General features: G+C 61.2%; 2 protein-coding genes across 2 annotated transcripts; one reads left to right on the top strand and one right to left on the bottom strand.

The window, feature by feature from the left end:
* Window positions 1–485: 485 nt before the first annotated feature.
* On the bottom strand, window positions 486–7,165 carry KRT18 (keratin 18). The gene is made up of 7 exons (XM_053967336.1): window positions 6,713–7,165; window positions 5,363–5,445; window positions 3,702–3,858; window positions 3,469–3,633; window positions 2,778–2,903; window positions 1,817–2,040; window positions 486–688 (listed from the first exon to the last, which is right to left on the bottom strand). The coding sequence occupies exons 1-7, from the start codon at window positions 7,163–7,165 to the stop codon at window positions 583–585; spliced, it is 1,314 nt and encodes a 437-aa protein (XP_053823311.1). The 3' UTR covers window positions 486–582.
* KRT8 (keratin 8) lies at window positions 7,035–17,483 on the top strand. The gene is made up of 10 exons (XM_053967331.1): window positions 7,035–7,303; window positions 10,895–11,227; window positions 11,990–12,198; window positions 12,900–12,960; window positions 13,083–13,178; window positions 13,256–13,420; window positions 14,974–15,099; window positions 15,511–15,731; window positions 16,275–16,330; window positions 16,417–17,483. Exons 2-10 carry the CDS (start codon window positions 10,895–10,897, stop codon window positions 16,608–16,610), a joined length of 1,461 nt encoding a protein of 486 aa, XP_053823306.1. The 5' UTR covers window positions 7,035–7,303; the 3' UTR covers window positions 16,611–17,483.
* The last annotated feature ends 1,131 nt before the right edge of the window (window positions 17,484–18,614 follow it).

The following is an 18,614-nucleotide window of genomic DNA, read 5'->3' as shown; positions in this document are numbered from 1 at the left end:
GGAACTCCCGACACCGGGACGCCCGGGCACGAGGATGCCCGCGACCCCCGAGAACCGCACCGTGACGCCCGGGTGGGACCCCCGAGCACCTCACCGGGACCCCTGAGCACTGCACCGGGACCCCCGGCTACCGCAGTGGGACCCCCGCTCCCGCGACCCCCGTGTCCCCCTGGGAGCGGCTCAGGACAGGACGGAGCTCGGGGCTGGTCCCGGGGCCAGCGGGGCCAGGGACATTTTGGGGTCCTCCTGGCTGGTTCTGGGAGGTCGATGCCCCCAGGGACCCCGACATGACCAGGGGGTGGAAGGGGTGTCCCGGGGGGGCATGAGGGATCGGGGGTCGTTGTAGGGATGGTGACAAGGAGGGGGTACAGGAATCCACCCCTTCCCTGACAGCTCCCCACACCCCGTGCCTCAGTTTCCTCCCAGTCTCAGCCCCGTATCCCCACCCCCATTTCCCCCCTGGAAGGACACACCAACACATCCTATCTCCCATTCATGGGAAACACCACTTTATTTGGATCTGGAGGGGCTCAGGGACCCCTCCCCCCGGGTTTTGGGGGCTGGGGATCCCCCATGACCCCCTCAGTACGTGCGGACCTTCACCTCCCTGGTCTCGGTGACCACGCGCTGGGTAGTCCCTGTCCCTGCCGTGGTGGCCGTGGTCTCCTTGTCCAGGGCATCCCTCAGGCTGCAGGGAGGGGGGGTTAGGGGTGGGGGCACCAGGGGTCGCCTCCCCATGCCAATAGGTCCCCCCTCGGTGTCACCCAACAGGTGATGGAGATGGCATGTCCAGTGGGATGGGCTGGGGTGTCCCAACACCCCAGAGGTTGTCCCCTCTGGGTGTCACCACTGTCCCCTGGCTGTTCCCAAAATCTTGTAACTGGTGGGACCCAGACACTTGGACACCTGAGGTTTATCCCCTCTGACGTCACCATTGTCCCTATCTCCAGGCCATCCTGAAGGACAGAGCTGGGATATGTGATCTCCTGGGATCATCCCCCTGGATGTCACTGCTGTCCCCTGGCTGTCCCCAAAATCTTGTAACTGGTGGGACCTGGACACCTCATCATAGGGGGTCTCATCTGCCCTGGGTGTCTCCTCCCCATGCCAGAGATGGCACCTGGACACTCAATTCCTGGAATTATCCCTTCCCATCCCCTTCCCAGCCCATATCTTCCCCTCCTCTGTCTCCATTTCCCCCTCACCTCAACTTCCACCCCACCTGAACCCCCCTGTACCTGGATTTCCCCCTCACCTGAACTCCCCCTCTCTGAATTTCCCCCACCGCCGAGTCCTTATACCTGAACTCACCCCCCAAACTTCCTCACCTGAGCTCTCTGTGCTCACCTTCCCCAAAACCTGAACTTCCCCCTCTCACTTGAACCCCTGTACCTGAATGCCTGCCCCACATTCTCCCCCTATACCTGAACTCCCCCCAGTTTGAACTTCCACCCCCTGTACATGGTTTCCTTCCCCTTCTCACCCGAACTGCCCATATCTGAGCTGCACCCCCAAATTCCCCCCTCACCTGAACTTCTAACACCCCGTACCTGAATTCCTTCCCTCTCCACCAAACTCCCCCCTGAACCCTCTCATGCCTGAACTTCCCTCTCACCCGAACCCCCTGAACTCCTCCCCCTCACCTGAACCTCCTCCAACCTCAACTCTTCCCCCAGACTTCCTCACCCACCTGAACCCCCCCCCTTCCTGAACTTCCCCTCTCACCTGAACTTCCACCCCGGCGGTATCTGAATTCCTTTCCCCCCCACCTGAACTCACCCGTACCTGATCCCCTCCCCAGTCCCCCCCTGCTAACCTGAAGCCGTCGCCGCCCTCCAGCAGCTGCCGATATGTCGCAATCTCGGCCTCGAGCCGGTCCTTGAGGCCGAGCAGCTCCCGGTGCTGCTCGTTCTGCCGCTGGAGCTGCGCCCGCACGTCCCGCAGCTCTGCCTCGGCCGCGCTCACCTGGAGCTGCACCTGCGCCAGGTGAGCCCCGGCCCGGGCCTCGGCCTCGGCCAGCGCCGCCTCCAGACCCGTGTTCTGGGGGGATTCGGGGAATTAGGGGGCTTTGGGGGGGGTCAGCACCCCGAAAAGTGGGGTTGAAGGGGTTCATCCCAAGCTTCAGCCTCAGCCAGCACTGCCTCCAGACCCACTTTCTGGAGGGATTGGGGAATTAAGGGGGTTTTGGGTGGGTTCACTTTGATCTGAGCCTCAGCCTTGACCATGGCACCCTCTAAATCCGTGTTCTGGGGTGTTCACGGGGATATTATGGGGTTTTGGGGGAGCCAGTACCCCTAAAACGGGGGGTTTGGAGGATCTGCACCATGAAAATGGGGGGAGGGGGGCAGTAACCTCAGGCTGAGCCAGTGCTGCCTCCAGACCCTCATTCTGGGGGAACGTAGGGGTTTTGTGGGGGTTCACCCCAAAATCTGGGGGTTCACTCTGAACTTTGGTCAATGCAGACCCCAAACCTGTGTTCTGGGGGGATCAGGGGAGGATTACAGAGTCTTGTGGGGGTTCACCCTGGCCTGAACCTCCAGCCCTGAGTTCTGGGGGATTCGGAGGGTTTAGGGGGGGGGGGATCAGGACCTCAAAAATGGCTTTTGCAGGGCTGGAGTTATGGGTTGGGGGTTGGAAGTGTTTTGCGTCTCTGGAGCCATGGATTAAGGGGAGCTAGGTTTTTTTGCGGGGGGGAGATGGGGGGGTGAGGCTGTGGATTGAAGGATTTGGGGGGGGGTTTGAGTTTTTTTGGGGGGGTTTGGGGAATTTTGGGGTACCTGGTTGCGCAGGGCCTCAAGGTCGATCTCGAGGGTTTGCAGTGAGCGACGCAGGGCCCCGACGGTGCCTCGTGCCGTGTCCAGGTCCTTTGTGCTCTGCGTCACCTCCAGGGTGGTCTCCGTGATCTGAGAGGGAAAGGAGGGGTCTGGGGGGCAGCAGCCTTGGTCCCACCCACCACGGACAGCCCAAGTCCTGGAGGGGATGCGGGGGAGTGATACCATCCTCAGGCATTGTGGAGGTGCCCTAGTAGGGGCTCCAAACTTGGACCCCCTTGGACAGAGGCCATCCCAAAAGTGTCCCCAAGGTTGGACCAGGAACCTCCTGGAGCAGTTCACCCCAGGACTCCCCCTGAAAATGTCCCAAGTCTCCACCTAGGACCACCCTGGGTCTGCCACCCCTCTCCCCCCCTGCTTTGTGGGGCTTCTTTGGGGACCTCCCATGCCAGCCTGGGGACAGCTCCCAAAAGGGGTTTCCCCTTTTTTGGGACCCCCTGTGACCCCCCATGGAGCGTCAATGGGGACCCTTGGGTGTGGATTGGTGGGGGTTTGGGGTCCCCAGCTCCCATCCCCTCTTCTTCTCCGGGTCCTCCAGGGGTTTTAAGACCAGGCCATTGTCCTGGATCCACAGTTTCCCCAGGATCATTGTGGGGCTGTTTTTGGGTGGGATTTGAGCTTTTTTAGGGTTCCCTACCTGCTGCCCCCACTGCTTCTCCAGGTCCTCCAGATTTTTCTGGGCCAGGGTGTCATACTGAGCCCGCAGCTCCCCCAGGACCTTCCCTAAGTCCTGTGACCGCGGTGCATCCACCTCCACCGTCAGCGCCGACTGCGAGACCTGCGCCCGCAGGTCCTGCACTTCCTGGAGGCAGGGTGGGTCAGTTTGGGGTCTCACAGCCCACCCGAGCCCCCCAAATCCTCCAGACCCACCTGGTCATGGTCCTTGCGCAGCAGGATCAGCTCCTCGCGCAGGGCCTCGATGTCCCCCTCGAGCTGCAGCCGTGTCATGTTGGTGTCATCCAAGACCTTGCGCAGCCCGGCGATGTCGCTGTCCACCGACAGCCGGATGGCCAGCTCCGCCTCAAACCTGGACACGCCACAGGACCGGGGCCAGAGCCGTGATGGGACACAGAGCTGAGCCAACCTTGTGCCCGTTCATAACTTTGTTCTTGTCCTTGGCCCTGTTTTCGTCCCCGATATATCCTTGTCCCCCACCCCCATCGTCAGCCCCATTTCTATCCCCAGCCCAACACAGCCTTTTCCTCATCCTCATTCAATCCCCATCATCCTCAGCCCTATTTCCATCCCCAACATATCCTTCTCCCCATCCCTGTCCCATCATCCTCATCCCCATTTCCATCCCCATCACATCCCTTTCCCCATCCCTGTCCCATCCCCATCCCATTCCCATCATTCTCATCCTCAGTCTCATATCCATCCTCATTCTCATCCCCATCCTCATTTCCATCTCCATTTCCTTTCCTGTCCTCGTCCTCATCCTTGTCCTCATCTCCATTTTCAATTCCATCCCATCTCCTTGTCCCACCCTCACCTCATTTCCATCTCCAGCCCCACCTGACCTCATCCCATGTCTTCATCCATGTTCTTATATCCCTGTCTCATCTCCTCTGTCACCTCCTCTCTTTGTACCTGTCCCCATCTTCATTCTCATCCTTCTCCTTGTCTTCATGCCCATTTTCATCCCCTGTTCCCATCTCCATTCCTGTCTCATCCTATTCCTCATCCTCATCTCTAATCCTGTCCCATCGCTCTCTCCATCCATGTTCCCATTCCTGTCTCATCCCATCTCTCTATAGCTGTCCCCATCCCTGTCCTTTTCCCTGTCCCTGTCCAGTTTCCCATCTCCATTCCCCCTTCTGTTTCCATCTTTGACCTTGTCCTCATCCTGATTTCCATCCTCACCCATCCCTGTCCCTGTCCACATCTGGTCTCCATTCCCACTCCTATTTCCACCCTTGTCCTTGTGCACATCCCTGTCCTATCTCCAGCCCCATCCTCATCTCTGTCTCCACCCCATTCCCACCTCCTTCCCACCCATCCCCATTCAGTCTCCATCCCATCCTCATCCTCACCTCCACTGCCACCTGTTCTCCCCCTAGTCCCCATCTCCATCCCCATCTCCATCCATTTCCACCCTATTCCCATTCCCACTCTTTTTTCCATGCTGGTCTCCATTCCATCTCCCTCACTATCCTTATCCCCATTCCCATCCCCACTGTTTCCATCCTTGTCCTTGTCTTCATCCCCATCTCATCTCCATCCCCATCCTCATCCCCATTCACACCCCATCCTCACCTTCATGCCCACTCCATCTTCATCCCCATTCCTACCCAATCCCACCACTATTCCTATCTCCATTCCCACCTTGTTTCCAACTCCATTTCCACCCCTATCCCTATTCCCACTCCTATTCCCACCCCATCTCCACCCTCTTTTCTGTCATATTCCCATCCCCTTTTCCATCCCCATTCCCACTCCATCCTCATTCCCATGTCATCCCTGCCATGTTCCCACCCCCATTATTCCCAGTATTCCCATCATTCCCAGTATTCCCAGTATCCTGCCCTCACTTGACCCGGAAGTCGTCGGCTGCCAGCCGAGCGTTGTCGATCTGCAGCACCGTCCGTGCGTTCTCCACCGTGCTCTCCAGGATCTGGGATGGGGACACGAGGGCACACGTGCATACGGGGGCGCACGGGGATGGGCGCAGATACAGGGACATGCAGGGACAGATGGACACAGGGGGACATGGACACGAGTGGACTCAGGGATATGGGGCCTCACGGCGGGGGCATGTGGAAGACACACACGGACATGGGGATACACGGATAAGGGACACGTGGAGGGACACATGGACATGAGGGGACATGGGTGGACACACACAGACACACGGATATAGGTGAACACATGGATATGGGGGGGACGGGTGAGTGGGACACATGGACACGCAGACACAGGGACGCAGGGACGCACGCAGGGACGCAGGGACACAGGGACACAGGGACAGGGACACAGGGACACAGGGACACAGGGACACGGACACAGGGACACAGGGGGACACAGGGACACAGGGACGCAGGGACACAGGGACGCAGGGACACAGGGACACAGGGACACAGGGACACAGGGACACGCAGACACAGGGACACATGGACACAGGGACACAGGGACACAGGGACACAGGGACACAGGGACACATGGACACGCAGACACAGGGACACAGGGACGCAGGGACACAGGGACACAGGGACACATGGACACGCAGACACAGGGACACAGGGACGCAGGGACACAGGGACGCAGGGACACATGGACACATGGACACGCAGACACAGGGACACAGGGACACATGGACACGCAGACACAGGGACGCAGGGACACATGGACACGCAGACACAGGGACACAGGGACGCACGCAGGGACGCAGGGACGCAGGGACACAGGGACACAGGGACACGTGTCACTGTCACCGTGGCAGGATAACTTCCCGGCCCCCCTTCCCTGCAGGGCCTCGCCCCGGAAAAGCTGCGATTACCCAGGGTGGGGGCGGGGCGGGGGGGCCCTAGGTGTCGGGGGGGGGGGGGGGAGGAAGGGTGCCGGACACCTTGAGGAGGCTCTGAGACCAGCTTTGGGGGTACTGGGGGGGGGCTAATTTACCCAAAAATCGGGGTGATGGAGGGGGGGCTCCTTTGACACTGCCCCACCGCGGTGCCCTTGGTCACGTCCCTTCACCCCATGCAAAAACGGCTCCGCGGGGAGGAAAACCCCCCCCCCACGCCCCCCACCCACGGGACTTACAGACCTCCCCCATGCCCCCCTACACCCCCCCAGGCACTTACAGACCTCCCACAGATACAAAGTTCAGCTCTTTCCCTCCCTCTCCCCGTTAATGTTTAACCCAACCCTCCCCGCGCCCCCACCTTGTCCCGTAGCTCCTCTATCAACTCCCATTGGGGGCTCCAGTCGTGGGCGCTGGGCCCCTTTTGGGCCATAAACTCCCGGATTTGGGTCTCCAGGCGCCGGTTCTCTTGCTCCAGTCGCCGCACCTGCTCCAGGTACGTGGCCAGGCGGTCGTTGAGGTCTTGCATCGCCTCCTTCTCGTTGGCCACGGCCCCGGAGCCCCCCAGGAAGACGCTGCCCCCCAGGCCGGCCCCATAACCGGCCCCGTAACCGGCCCCGAAGGCGCCCCCGGCGCTGCTCAGGGTGCGGGTGACGGAGATGCGGGACCCCGCGCCCCCCGCCCCCGCGTACACGCTCGCGGCGCTGCCCAGGGGGGCGAAGCGGCGGCCGGGGGCGATCCCGGCGGTCCCGAGGGTCCCAATCCCGCCGGAGCGGACGGAGCTGGAATAGACGGTGCGGCGGGAGAAGCTCATGGGGACGGTGACACGACGGCGGGAGCCCGAGAGTCGCACGGACGGACGCACGGATGGAATTCCGGGCGGGAATTGTGGCCGGGATTTATAGCCGGGAGCGGCCCCACGGCACCTCCCCACGGCCTCGCTCCCGGGAAGGTGCGGCTGGAGCCGGCCCAGGGCTTTGTTCCTGTGAGGAACGGCCCCAAACTTGGGGAGTGGGGTGTGAGGGAAAAGAATCAGCCCCAAAACTCATGGGATGTGAGGCAGAGGTTTTGGAGTCTCACCCAGAACTGGGGAACGCAGGACAGGGGAAAGGGAATCAACCGCAAAACTGGTGGGCTGTGGGGTGAGTGGAAAGGGGTATGACCCAGAACTGTGGGGTGGGGGACAGAGGGAATCAGCCCCAGAACTTGTAGGGTGAGGGTTGGAGGGATGGGCGTGTGTTCAGAAGGATGGGATCGACCCCATCACTGTGGGGTGGGGGCTGAAGGAATAGGAGATGGCCCCAGAACTGTGGGATGTGGGGCGGGCTCAGCCTCACATATTTTCGTGTCCCCATAGCCAGCCCCACATCACCCTACTGACCTTTGCACTGCTGCAGCCCCTGCCTGACCTGAGAACCCCTGTTTTACCCTGTTCCTGCCCTGTTTTGGTCCATTTTCCCATTTTGCCCTGTTCATGTCCCATTTACTCATTTTTGCCCACCTTTGCGCTATCCCTGCCTTGCTTTATCTCATTTTTGTCCCATTTTTGCCCATTTCTCATTTTCCCTATTTCCCCCATTCCTGCCTCTTTTTGCTCCATTTTATTCCATTTATGCAAAATCTTCCCATTTTGCTGTTTTGCCCCATTCTGCTGTCTTACCCCATTCCTGTCCCATTTTACTCATTTTTGCCCTATTTTGTCATTTTATCCCATTCTTGTCTCACTTTAACCCTTTTTGCTTGATCTTGCCCTGTTTTATCCCGTTCATGTTCCATTTATCTCTTTTTTTGCTCGATTTTGCCCCATCTCTGTCCAATTTTGCTGGTTTTCCCCCATTTTTTTTTTTGCGGTTTCTGCCCATTTTGCTCCATTCCTTCCCCTTTATCTCCCATTTCCTTTTCCCTCCACGTTTTTCTCTGCTTTACCCCATTCCTTCCCCTTCCATTCCCTTTGTTTTGCCCCATTCCTGCCCAATTTTTCCCCATTTTCCCCTACTTATGCCCAATTTTATCCTGTTCTGCCCTGTCTTCTGTCTTCCCCCTTCCCCCGCTTTTTGCCCCCTTTTTCCTCCATTTTCCCCGCGGGGTCCCCGAGGTGCTGCCGGACCCGAGGGTCCCCGGGGGTCCTGCCCGGGGTCCAGCGGCCTCGTCCCTCTTTGGGGACTCCCTGGGACCCCCTGAAGGGCGCGGGGGGAGGGCCGGGGTGCCGCGGCTGCTCCCACCCTGGGCCTTATCGGGAACATTCCGGGCGTTCCCGGTGGGTGACGTGTCCCACCCGTGTCCCCCTCCCGCTTCCCCCTGTGTCCCCCGGTCCCAATGTCCCTGTGACCTCCCGGTGTCCCCCCGGTGTGTCCCTCCCGTGTCACCTAGTACCCCCCAGTGTCCACTCCTTGTGTCCTCCCGTGTCCCCCATCCCCATAACGCCCCCCATCCCCCTGTCACCTCACGGCCACCCCGTGTTCCCCCCGTGCTCCCCCGTGTCCCTCCGTGCCTCAGTGTCCCCATCTGATGGCAAGGGGGGGCTCAGCTGGGGCCGTCAAGGGCTTAGGGGGTCCCCGCTGCTCCTTGGGGGGACTCGGTGGTCTTGGGGGCCTGGGGGAGTGTCCTGCAGGGTCCGGGACCCACCCCAACCCCCTTTCGAGGGTTATCTCTGGAAATTCCTTCCTGATAAGACGGGACGGGCGGGATTTGGGGAGGGAGCTGGAGGTGGTGGGAGCCTCTGGGGGGTGGAGGGGGGAGCAGATCGTGTCCCCTCCCGGGCACCGCAGGTTTGGGGGAGGCCTCGAGACCCTGCTCTGACCTATGTGACACCCCCCTCTCTCCCCCTGCCCCCCCGGTGGAATCTGGATGGGGAAGGGAAGGGAAGGGAAGGGAAGGGAAGGGAAGGGAAGGGAAGGGAAGGGAAGGGAAGGGAAGGGAAGGGAAGGGAAGGGAAGGGAAGGGAAGGGAAGGGAAGGGAAGGGAAGGGAAGGGAAGGGAAGGGAAGGGAAGGGAAGGGAAGGGAAGGGAAGGGAAGGGAAGGGAAGGGAAGGACTGCAGGAAGGGAGGGAGGGAGGGGGCTCTAGATTTCAACTGCAGGATCCCAAAGCCGGCTGCCGACTCCCAGGCCATGGGTGCCGCCCTTTCAGTGCCCAGCGTGTGCCGCCCTCGTGCCGGGCAAGTCTGGGCTGGAGACACCACCGCACACACTGGCACCTGTCAGACCCACCTGCACACACCTGAACTCACATCCATCCATCCATCCATCCATCCATCCATCCATCCATCCATCCATCCATCCCATGCCTTTTTGGGGATGTTTTCATTATTTTGCTGCTGAGTTTGGCACTGGGGACAGGCCCTGGTGAGGTCTGGGGACAGGTTTGGGGACAGGTGTGGGGCCAGATTTGGAGTGATGTGGCTGGAGTCCCATGTTGTGATTTGGGGACAGGGGCTGGGGGTTGGGGAATGTGGAGCTGGGGACAAAGACTGGGGGTCAGGGGTTGGGGACACAGGGCTGGGGGAATAGTTTGGGGTTGCAGATTGGGGATGTGGTGCTGAGGACACAGACTGGGGGACACAGGGTGGTGACATTGGTCTGGAGACCCGGACTGGGGGACAAGCTGGGGACATGGGCTTGGGTCAGGGGTTGGGGACTGAAACTGGGGGCATCCGGACTGGGGTCGGGGGTTGGGGGCCCAAACCGGGTGGCCGGGTGACTTGGTGACATAGAGTCAGGGACTCAGACTGGGAGACCCAGGTGTGGGGACACGGTGGGGACAGGGCTGGGGACACGGTGGGGACAGGGCTGGGGACACTCCCTAGGGACACTCGGTGGCTCTCCTCCTCCGGGAGGGGGCGAGGAGCACAGGGACCCGCATTTTGGCGTAAGCCCACCCCCGCGTCCCCGCCCGTCCTGATGCCGGTGGATCCCGGTGATCCCGCGAATCCCGTGTCCTGAAGGGGTTAAAGCTCCGGTCCCTCCCCCCCGCTTCTCCTCCCCCGGCTCTGGGATAAACCCGAGAACCAGCCCGGGAACCAAACCGGGAAGGCGCCCGGAACCCGCCTGGCCGCTCCGCCCGGCCCGGCCCGTCCTGCCCCGACCCGTCCGGCCGGTCCTGCCGGGGCTGCCGCCGGAGCCTCCCTGCCCCGAGCGCGGCCTTCGGCCTCGTCCTCCTCAGCCTTCTCCAACCTGCTCCAGCCGTCCTCATCCTCCTGAGCCTCTTCAGCCTCTTTCAGCCGTCCTCAGCCTCCTCCAGTCGTCCTTGTCTGCTGAGGACGTTCTGCAACCCTCTTCCAAGCTTGCGCCAATATCCTCATCCTCCTTCTAACCTTCTCCATCCTCCCTGCAGCCTCCTCATCCCCCTCAGCCTTCTCCAGCCCTCTTCCAACCCTCCCTGACCCTCTCCATCCACTTTCCAGCCTTTTTCCAAACTCCCTCCTATCTCCTTCCCCAACTTCCCCAATCTTCTCCAGCTTCCTCATCCTCCAGCCGACCTCCTTTCCCACCTCCCAAACACTTCCCAGGCTCTCTCCAGCCTCTTTTCCCACTTTCCCCTCTCAGATGTCAGTCTCCATCCCCCGGCAGCCGCTGCGGAGCAGCTCGGCCGTTCCGGGCCGTTCCTTCTCGTCCCGCTCCTTCACGGCCGGCCCGGCGCTGAGGATGAGCACGGCCCCGGCCCTCGGCCCTTACGGGGGGCTCCGTGGTGGCTCCGGGGGGCTCGGGGGACCCTCGTGGGTCCCGGGGGCGGGCGGGGGCATCACGGCTGTCACCATCAACCGGAGTCTCCTGGCGCCTCTGGACGTGGCCGTGGATCCCGAGCTGCAGGAGCTGCGCCGAGAGGAGAAGGAGCAGATCAAGAGCCTCAACGATAAATTCGCCGCCTTCATCGACAAGGTGGGGCTGGGGGCACTCCGAGGAGGGGTGGGACCACCCTGGGGACTGGCTTCTGGGACCTCCTGGGGCACCTGGGACATCTTGGGGCACCTGGGGACATTGAGACCCTCCTTGGGACCTCCTGAACATTTTTGGGGATTTTCTGTACCCCTGGGGACATTGAGACCTTCTCTGGGACCCCCTGAGTCTCAGCTGGGACATCCTGAGCACCTTTGGGGACCTCCTAAGACCCCTGGGGACACTGAAAAGCCTTTATGGGTACCCTTCAGGGACCTCCTGGATTAGCTGGGACCTCCTGAGCACCTTTGGGGACTTTCTGAGACCCTCAGAGACATTGACACCCCCCTTGGGGACACCCTGACCCCCTCCTGACTTCCCCAAGGACACACAGATTCCAGCTTGCCCCAGGACCCCAAATCTCCCCCCTGTCCCCACCCTTCCACTCCATGCCCCCCTCCAGCCCAACCCATTCCCCAGGGGCTGATTTGGGAGTCATTTTGGGGTTCTGACTCCCTTTCCCCTCTTTCCCCCCAGGTGTAATTTGGGGTTGGAGGTGTTTTTGGGGTGATTTTTGAGGTGTGGGAGTACCCCTGACCCTGCTTTCACCCAAGTGGGGTGTGGGGGGTAATTTTGGGGTAATTTGGGGGTGTGGGGTGATTTTAAGGTGATTCTGGGGTGTGGGAGTGCTCCTGACCCCCCTTCCCCAGGTGTGATTTTTGTGGTGATTTTGTCTGGTTTTGGGATGCTGTTCCCTGTCCGCAGGTGCGGTTCCTGGAGCAGCAGAACAAACTCCTGGAGACCAAGTGGGGGCTCCTGCGGGCACAGCCCCCCCCCCGCAGCACCCTGGGGGGGCTCCTCGAGGGCTACGCAGGGACCCTGCGGCGGCAGCTGGAGGGGCTCGGGCAGGAACGGCAGCGGCTGCGCGCAGAGCTCGGCCACGTCCGCGGGCTCGTCGAGGAGTTCAAGGCCAAGTCAGTGTCCCTGAATGTCCCCCAAATCTCCCGGGTACTCCCATGTCTCCCCAGACCCCTCCACAGCCCCCCAGTACCACTTCGTAGCCCCCCTGTGGCTGCTGATGCCGCCCGGGCCATGCCTGCAGCCTCCTGGAGGAATTCAAGGGCCACGTCCGTGTCCCTGAGTGTTTCCCCACATACCCCGTGTCCCCATCCTGTGTGCCCTCAACCCCGTGTCCCTTCATCCCCATGTGCCCCTGTCCCCATGGCCCTCAACGTCCCCACCACGTCCCTGGGTCACCCTGTATCCTCATGTCCTGACATCTCTGGTCAGAGTCCTCTCTATGTCCCCACATCCTCCCATCGCCTTGTCCCTTTGTCCCCCTGTCCCCACGTCATCCCATCCCCTTGTGTCCGCATGTTCCCACGTCACCCATCCTCATATCCCTCCCTGCCCAATGTCCCCACAGAGCCATGTTCCCCCTGCCCAATGTCCCCACAGAGCCATGTTCCCCCTGCCCAATGTCCCCACAGAGCCATGTCCCCACTGTCGCTATGTCCCCATCCCCACTGTCTCCATCTCCCCGTCCCTATGTCACCCCATTCCCATGTCCCACATCCCCCCAGCTCCCATCCCCGTATTCCCCCTATGCCCATGTCCCCCATGCCCATTTCTCCATGAGCCCCTCTCCCCCCCACCTTTGTGTCCCCCTGCCCAGGTATGAGGAGGAGATCAACCACCGCACAGAGAAGGAGAACGAGTTTGTCCTGCTCAAAAAGGTGGGGGAACCCCGACACTGAGGGGGGACCCCAACACGGGAGGAGTCCCCAAGAACAAGGGTTTGCTGGGGGGGGGTCCCTGGGGGTGCTGGGAACAGGGGGTGACAGGGGTGTTCCCGCAGGACGTGGACGAAGCCTACATGTCCAAGGTAGAGCTGGAATCGCGCCTGGAGAGCCTCACGGACGAGATAAACTTCCTGCGGCAGCTCTATGAGGAGGTTTGGGGGTGCCCGGGATTTGGGGTGCCTGGATTCGGGGGGTGCCCCCCTGCTAAGCCACCCCCCCGTGCGTACAGGAGCTGCAGGAGCTGCGGGCGCAGGTGTCGGACACGGCTGTGGTGGTGTCCATGGACAACAGCCGCCAGCTGGACATGGCCGGTGTGCTGGCGGACGTGCGGGCGCAGTACGAGGACATCGCTGGCCGCAGCCGTGCTGAGGCTGAGGGCCTCTACCAGGTCAAGGTCAGGAGAGCACCCCTGCTGCCGCCCAAATCTTCATCTTCCTCCTCCTTTTCCTCTTCCTCCTCTCCGCCTGCTCCCCAAACCTTCATCTTCCTCTTCTCCCTAATCCTTCCTCCTCCTCTTCCTTCCCCTGACACTTTCTCCTCCTTCCTGCTCCCTAAAACTTCCTCCTTTTCTTCCACACCCCAAGCCTTCATCCTCCTCCCTGCCCCATCCTGTCTTCTTCCTAATTCTCCTCCTCCCTGCCCTGAGCTTTTCTCCTCCTCCTCCTCCCTGCTTCTCAAGTCTTCATCCTCTTCCTTGCTCCCCAATCCTAGTCCTAGTTCCCAAGCCTTCATCCTCCTCCCTCCCTGCCCCATCCTCCTCCTCCTCCCCCTCCCTGTGCCTCAATCTTTCTTCCTCCTTGTCCTCCTCCACCCTGGTCCCTGAACCTTCCTCTTCCTCCTTGCTGCATCTTCCTCCTCCTCCCTGCCCCATCCTCCTCCTCCTTCCTGCTTCCTGAAACTTCCTTGTCTTCCTCCTCCTCCCTGCTCCAAATCCTTCCTCCTCCTTCTCCTCCCCCTCTTCCTCCTCCTCATCCTCCTCATCTTCCTCCCTGCCCTGGAGGGAGCAGCTGCTGTGTGGGAGAAATTCTGGCTTGAAACTCAACTGGAGCTGCCACATCCCAGCCTGGGGTGTTCCCCCTGGTGTGGGCTCATCCCAGTCCCGGGGCGCCGTGGGGCAGGGAGGGGCCCCCATCTCCATTCCTGGTGCAGATCCCAGTGCCAGTACTTCCCAGGCTCTTTCATCCCCCATTTTGGGACGCTGGTGGAAAGTGGGGGGCCTCATCCCACTGGGACCCCGGATTCAAACCCAGCCGGACCCACCACATCCCCGTGAGTGCCGCCGTATCCCAGCTGGATCATCCCTCCCAGCATCGCTGCATCCTGGCTCTTTCCTCTGAATTTTTGGGGTGCTGGTAGAAAAGTGAGGTTCCCCCCTCCTCATCCCACCAAGACTCTGACTCCAAACCGGACCCACGGCATCCCAGCTGGAGCATCCCTCCTGGCGTGGCCACGTTCCAGCTCCTTCCTCCCTGGTTTTGGTGTGCTGGGGAAGAGAGGGGTCCCCTCACCTCCATCCCCCTGAGACCCCAGATCCCAGTTGGAACATCCTTCTTGATACAGGCAAATCCAAGCTCTTCCACCCCAAATTTTGGGGTGCTGGGGAAAAAGAGGGGTCCCTCCAATCTCCATTCCCCCAAGATCCAGTTCCAAACCCAGCTGGACCCACCAAATTCCAACTGGAGCTACCACATCCCTGTCAGGGCATCCCTCCTGCCTCCATCACATCCCAGCTCTTCCCTCCCAATTTTTGGGGTGTTGGTGAAAAAGGGGAGTCCTTCCATCTCCAGCCCCTCCAAGATCCCAGTCTCAAACCCAGCTGGACCTACCACATCCCACCCTGGACTATCCCTCCAAGTTTGGCCAGATCCCAGCTTTTTCCTATCAGTTTTGGGGCACTAGTGGGTTTGGGGGGTGCCCCGCATTCCTACCCCTGCCTGGTGTCTCCAGTACGAGGAACTGAAGACGGCGGCCGGGAAGCAGGGAGACGACCTGCGCCAGACCCGGAGCCAGATCCAGGAGCTGAACCGGCGGATCCAGCGGATCCAGGCAGAGATTGAGGCTCTGAAAAATCAGGTTTGGGATCCAACTCGGATGGAAATTTGGAAGCATACTGCCTGTCCCCCCCCCCTCCCCACATACCCCAGCACCCCCTGGGAACCCCCACACTGGATTCCTGAGAATCCCTTGGGATGTCATCTGGGAAACGGGAGGAGAGAGCGATGGCTTGGGGATTTTAGGGGGGCTGGGAATACTGGTGGGAAGAGGGGGGTGAGGGATAGTGGGATATGAGGGATACTGGAGAGTGAGGAATACTGGGACATGGGGACACTGGACCCCAGAGGATGATAGGACATGGAATACTGGGACACTGGGTATACTGGGACATGGGGACACTGAGGGGTGGGGGATATTGGGATACTGGGGATTTTGGGTCCCAGGGACCCCGGTCCGGGGGGATCCTGGGCTCAGTGTCCCATCCTGCAGCGCTCTGGGCTGGAGGTGGCCGTGGCCGAGGCCGAGGAGCGCGGGGAGCTGGCACTGAGGGACGCCCGGGCCAAGCTGGCAGGGCTGGAGGGGGCCCTGGCCCAGGCCAAGCAGGACCTGGCCCGGCAGCTCCGGGAATACCAGGAGCTCATGAACGTCAAGCTGGCCCTGGACATCGAGATCGCGACCTACAGGAAGCTGCTGGAGGGCGAGGAGAGCAGGTGGGAAGCCCCGATCCCAAATCCCGGATCCCACATCCCACGGGCATCCCACATCCCGTCACCTCTGGGCATCCATTATCTCACACCCAGTGTCCCATGTTCCATCCCATATCCCATGGGTATCCCATTTACCGTGCCCTTCATCCTGGATACCATGAACATTCCGTACTCCAGGTCCCACATCCTGCAAGGACCCCGCATTCCATGGGCATCCCACGTTCCATATCCCACGGACATCCCATACCCTGTGGGTATCCCATACCCCACGGATATTCCGTGTCCCATGTCTCATATCCCATGAACATCCCAAATCCCCCCCACTTGACTGTGTCCCTTATTCCTCTCCTCCCAAAACCACTCAGTTTGGGGGACCCCCTCCCCCTCATTTTGGCCATGCCCCTAAATACCCTCCCCCCCATCACTGCTCCTGCTTAGGGGAAAGTTTTGGGGGACAGCCTCCCCCCGAGGTGTCCCCCCAGGCCATGTCCTTTATCCCCCCCCCCATCACTGATCCTGTTTGGGGAACCCCCCCAACCCCCCCAGGCTCGAGGCTGCTGTGCAGAACCTGAGCATCCACAGCAAGACTTCGGGGTACCTGGGTGAGTTTGGGGGGGTCTCCAGAACCCTCCGATTTTGGGTGCCCCCCCATGTGCTCCTCCTCACAGCTGCTCCCTCTTCCCCACAGGTGGGTTCGGGGGAGGTTTTGGGGGGGGATTTGGGGGGGCGTTTGGGGGCGCCGTGGTCAGCTCAGGGTACTCGGTGCCACCCCCACCCCCCGAGAGCACGGCCCCCCTCAAATCCCGTGCCATCGTCATCAAGAAGATCGAGACCCGTGACGGGAAACTTGTGTCCGAGTCCTCCGACGTCCTGGAAAGCTGAACCCCCTTTCCTGGGGGACCCCCATTCCTTGGCTTGGCCAGCTGAGCTGAGCCTCTCTCTTTCCTGAGCAGACCCTAAATCCTGACCTGCTGAGCCCTCCCTGGGCCCCCCTTTCTGGGGTGTCCCCCATGTCCACACAAACTGAACCCCCCTTTCCCAGGGGGGTCCTCCATGTTCCCTGCAATCCCAGGGTGTCCCGCTAAGTCCTGACCAGGCAAAACCCCTTTCCTGAGAGGGGTTCCCCATGTCCAGCTCAGCTGAGCCCTCCCCCTTTCTTGGGGGTCACTCTGTGTCTTGGGGGGGTCCCTGATGTCCAGCCCAGCTGAGCCCCCCTGGGCCTTCCCTTCTCAGGGTGTCCCCCCATATCCTCCCAAGCTGAACCCCCTCTTCTGAGGTGGGAGGGACGGTCCCCCATGTCCTGACATTCTGAGCCCCCCCCAAGTCCCCTCTTTCCTGCCTGGGGGGATCCCCCCAGGCCACCTGAGCCCCCTGAGTCCCCTTTCCTGGGGGTCCTGTCCGTGTCCTGAGGGGATCTTTTGGGAGGGGGGTCCCCCTTGTCCAGGCCAGCTGAGCCCATTCCCTTCTTGGGGGGTCCCCCCATTCCCCTGGGGGTCCCCCATGTCCTGACCTGCTGAGCCCCCCCCCCACCTTGGTGTGTCCCCCCTCCATCCTGGCCCCCTTCCCTGGGGGACCCCAGCTCCCGACAGGACACCAGGCACCCTCTGCTGACAACCTGAGCCAGTGCCAGTGCCAGTCTCCCCTGGGGGGCTCCAACCCCCCCATTGCCCCCTCTCGGACTGGGGGGTGGGAACTGGGGGGTCTGGGCCTCCCCCGGGTGTTCTGCTTGCTGCTGGAATAAAACCTTGGAAATTCGGGTGTGTTGATAACTGCGGGGTGGGGGGGGGGGGAGAGGTGTGTGGGAGGGCTCATCCCAAGCTGCCTGGGGTGTTTTGGGGTGCCAGGACGATCTTGGGGTGCTCGGATCAGTCTGGGTGTGGCGGGTTCCATCTCGGGGCGCATGGTGCTGTTCTGGGGTTCCCGAGTCTTTCTTGGGGGACTGGGACCAGTCTTGGTGTTCCCAGATCAGTTTTGGGGTCTCTGGGTCTGTTTGGGGGTCCTGGAATCTGTTTTAGAGTGCCAGAACCTATCTGTGGCTGCCAGGACCAATCTTGGGGTGCCTGGCTCCCTTCCTGGGGTGCCAGGACCAGTTTTGGTGTGCCAGGACCCATCCCAGGGTGCCAATACCTATTTTGGGTTGCCTGGAAATCTCCCAGGTGCCAGGACCTATCTTGGGATGCCCGAGTCTGTGTCGGGGTGCCAGAACCCATTTGTGGGTGCCTGGCTTTGTATTGGGGTGCCAGGACCCATCCTGGCCTGTCAATATCTGTCTGGGGCTCTGAGGGTCCCTCCTGGGGCGTCAGAACCCTTCCAGGGGTGCCAGGACTCGTTTTGGGACAGCAATCCCTGTTTTGGGGTGCCTGGGTCCCATTTTGGATGCCCAGACCAGTTTTAGGGTGTCTGTGCCCATCCCGGGCTGCCTGGCACAATTTTGGCATACCAGGAGCCATCCCAGTTTTGGGGGGCAAGGTCCCTTCTGGGGTTCCAGGACCCATCTTGGAGTGCCAGGGTCTTTTTGGGGGTGGCCGGTTCCACCAGGGGGTGCCAGGGCCCATGTCAGGGTGCCTGGGTCTGTTTTGGGGTTCTTGGATACCCTCTGGGGTGCCAGGACCAGTTCCAGGGTGCCTGGGTCTGTTTCGGGGTACAAGCACCCACCCTGGGGCATCAGAGCTCGTTTTGGGGTGGCTGGGTCTGTTTTGGAATGCCAGGGTTTGTTTTGGGGTGCCAGGACCCCTTTTGGGACATCAGAATCTATTTTGGGCTGCCTGGGTCCCTTCCTGAGCTCTCATCCAGGGGTACCAGGGTGTGTTTTGGGGTGCTCATGTCCCTCCAGGGGGGCTTTGTGGGGCCCTTTTCTCTCGGGGTGCTACCGCACCCCAAAACCCC

This window comes from Vidua chalybeata, chromosome 30 (genome assembly GCF_026979565.1).
Source record: "Vidua chalybeata isolate OUT-0048 chromosome 30, bVidCha1 merged haplotype, whole genome shotgun sequence".
Taxonomy (NCBI): domain Eukaryota; kingdom Metazoa; phylum Chordata; class Aves; order Passeriformes; family Viduidae; genus Vidua; species Vidua chalybeata.
The sequence above is the reverse complement of the archived record's forward strand: the minus strand, read 5'-3'. Positions and strand labels throughout refer to the sequence as shown.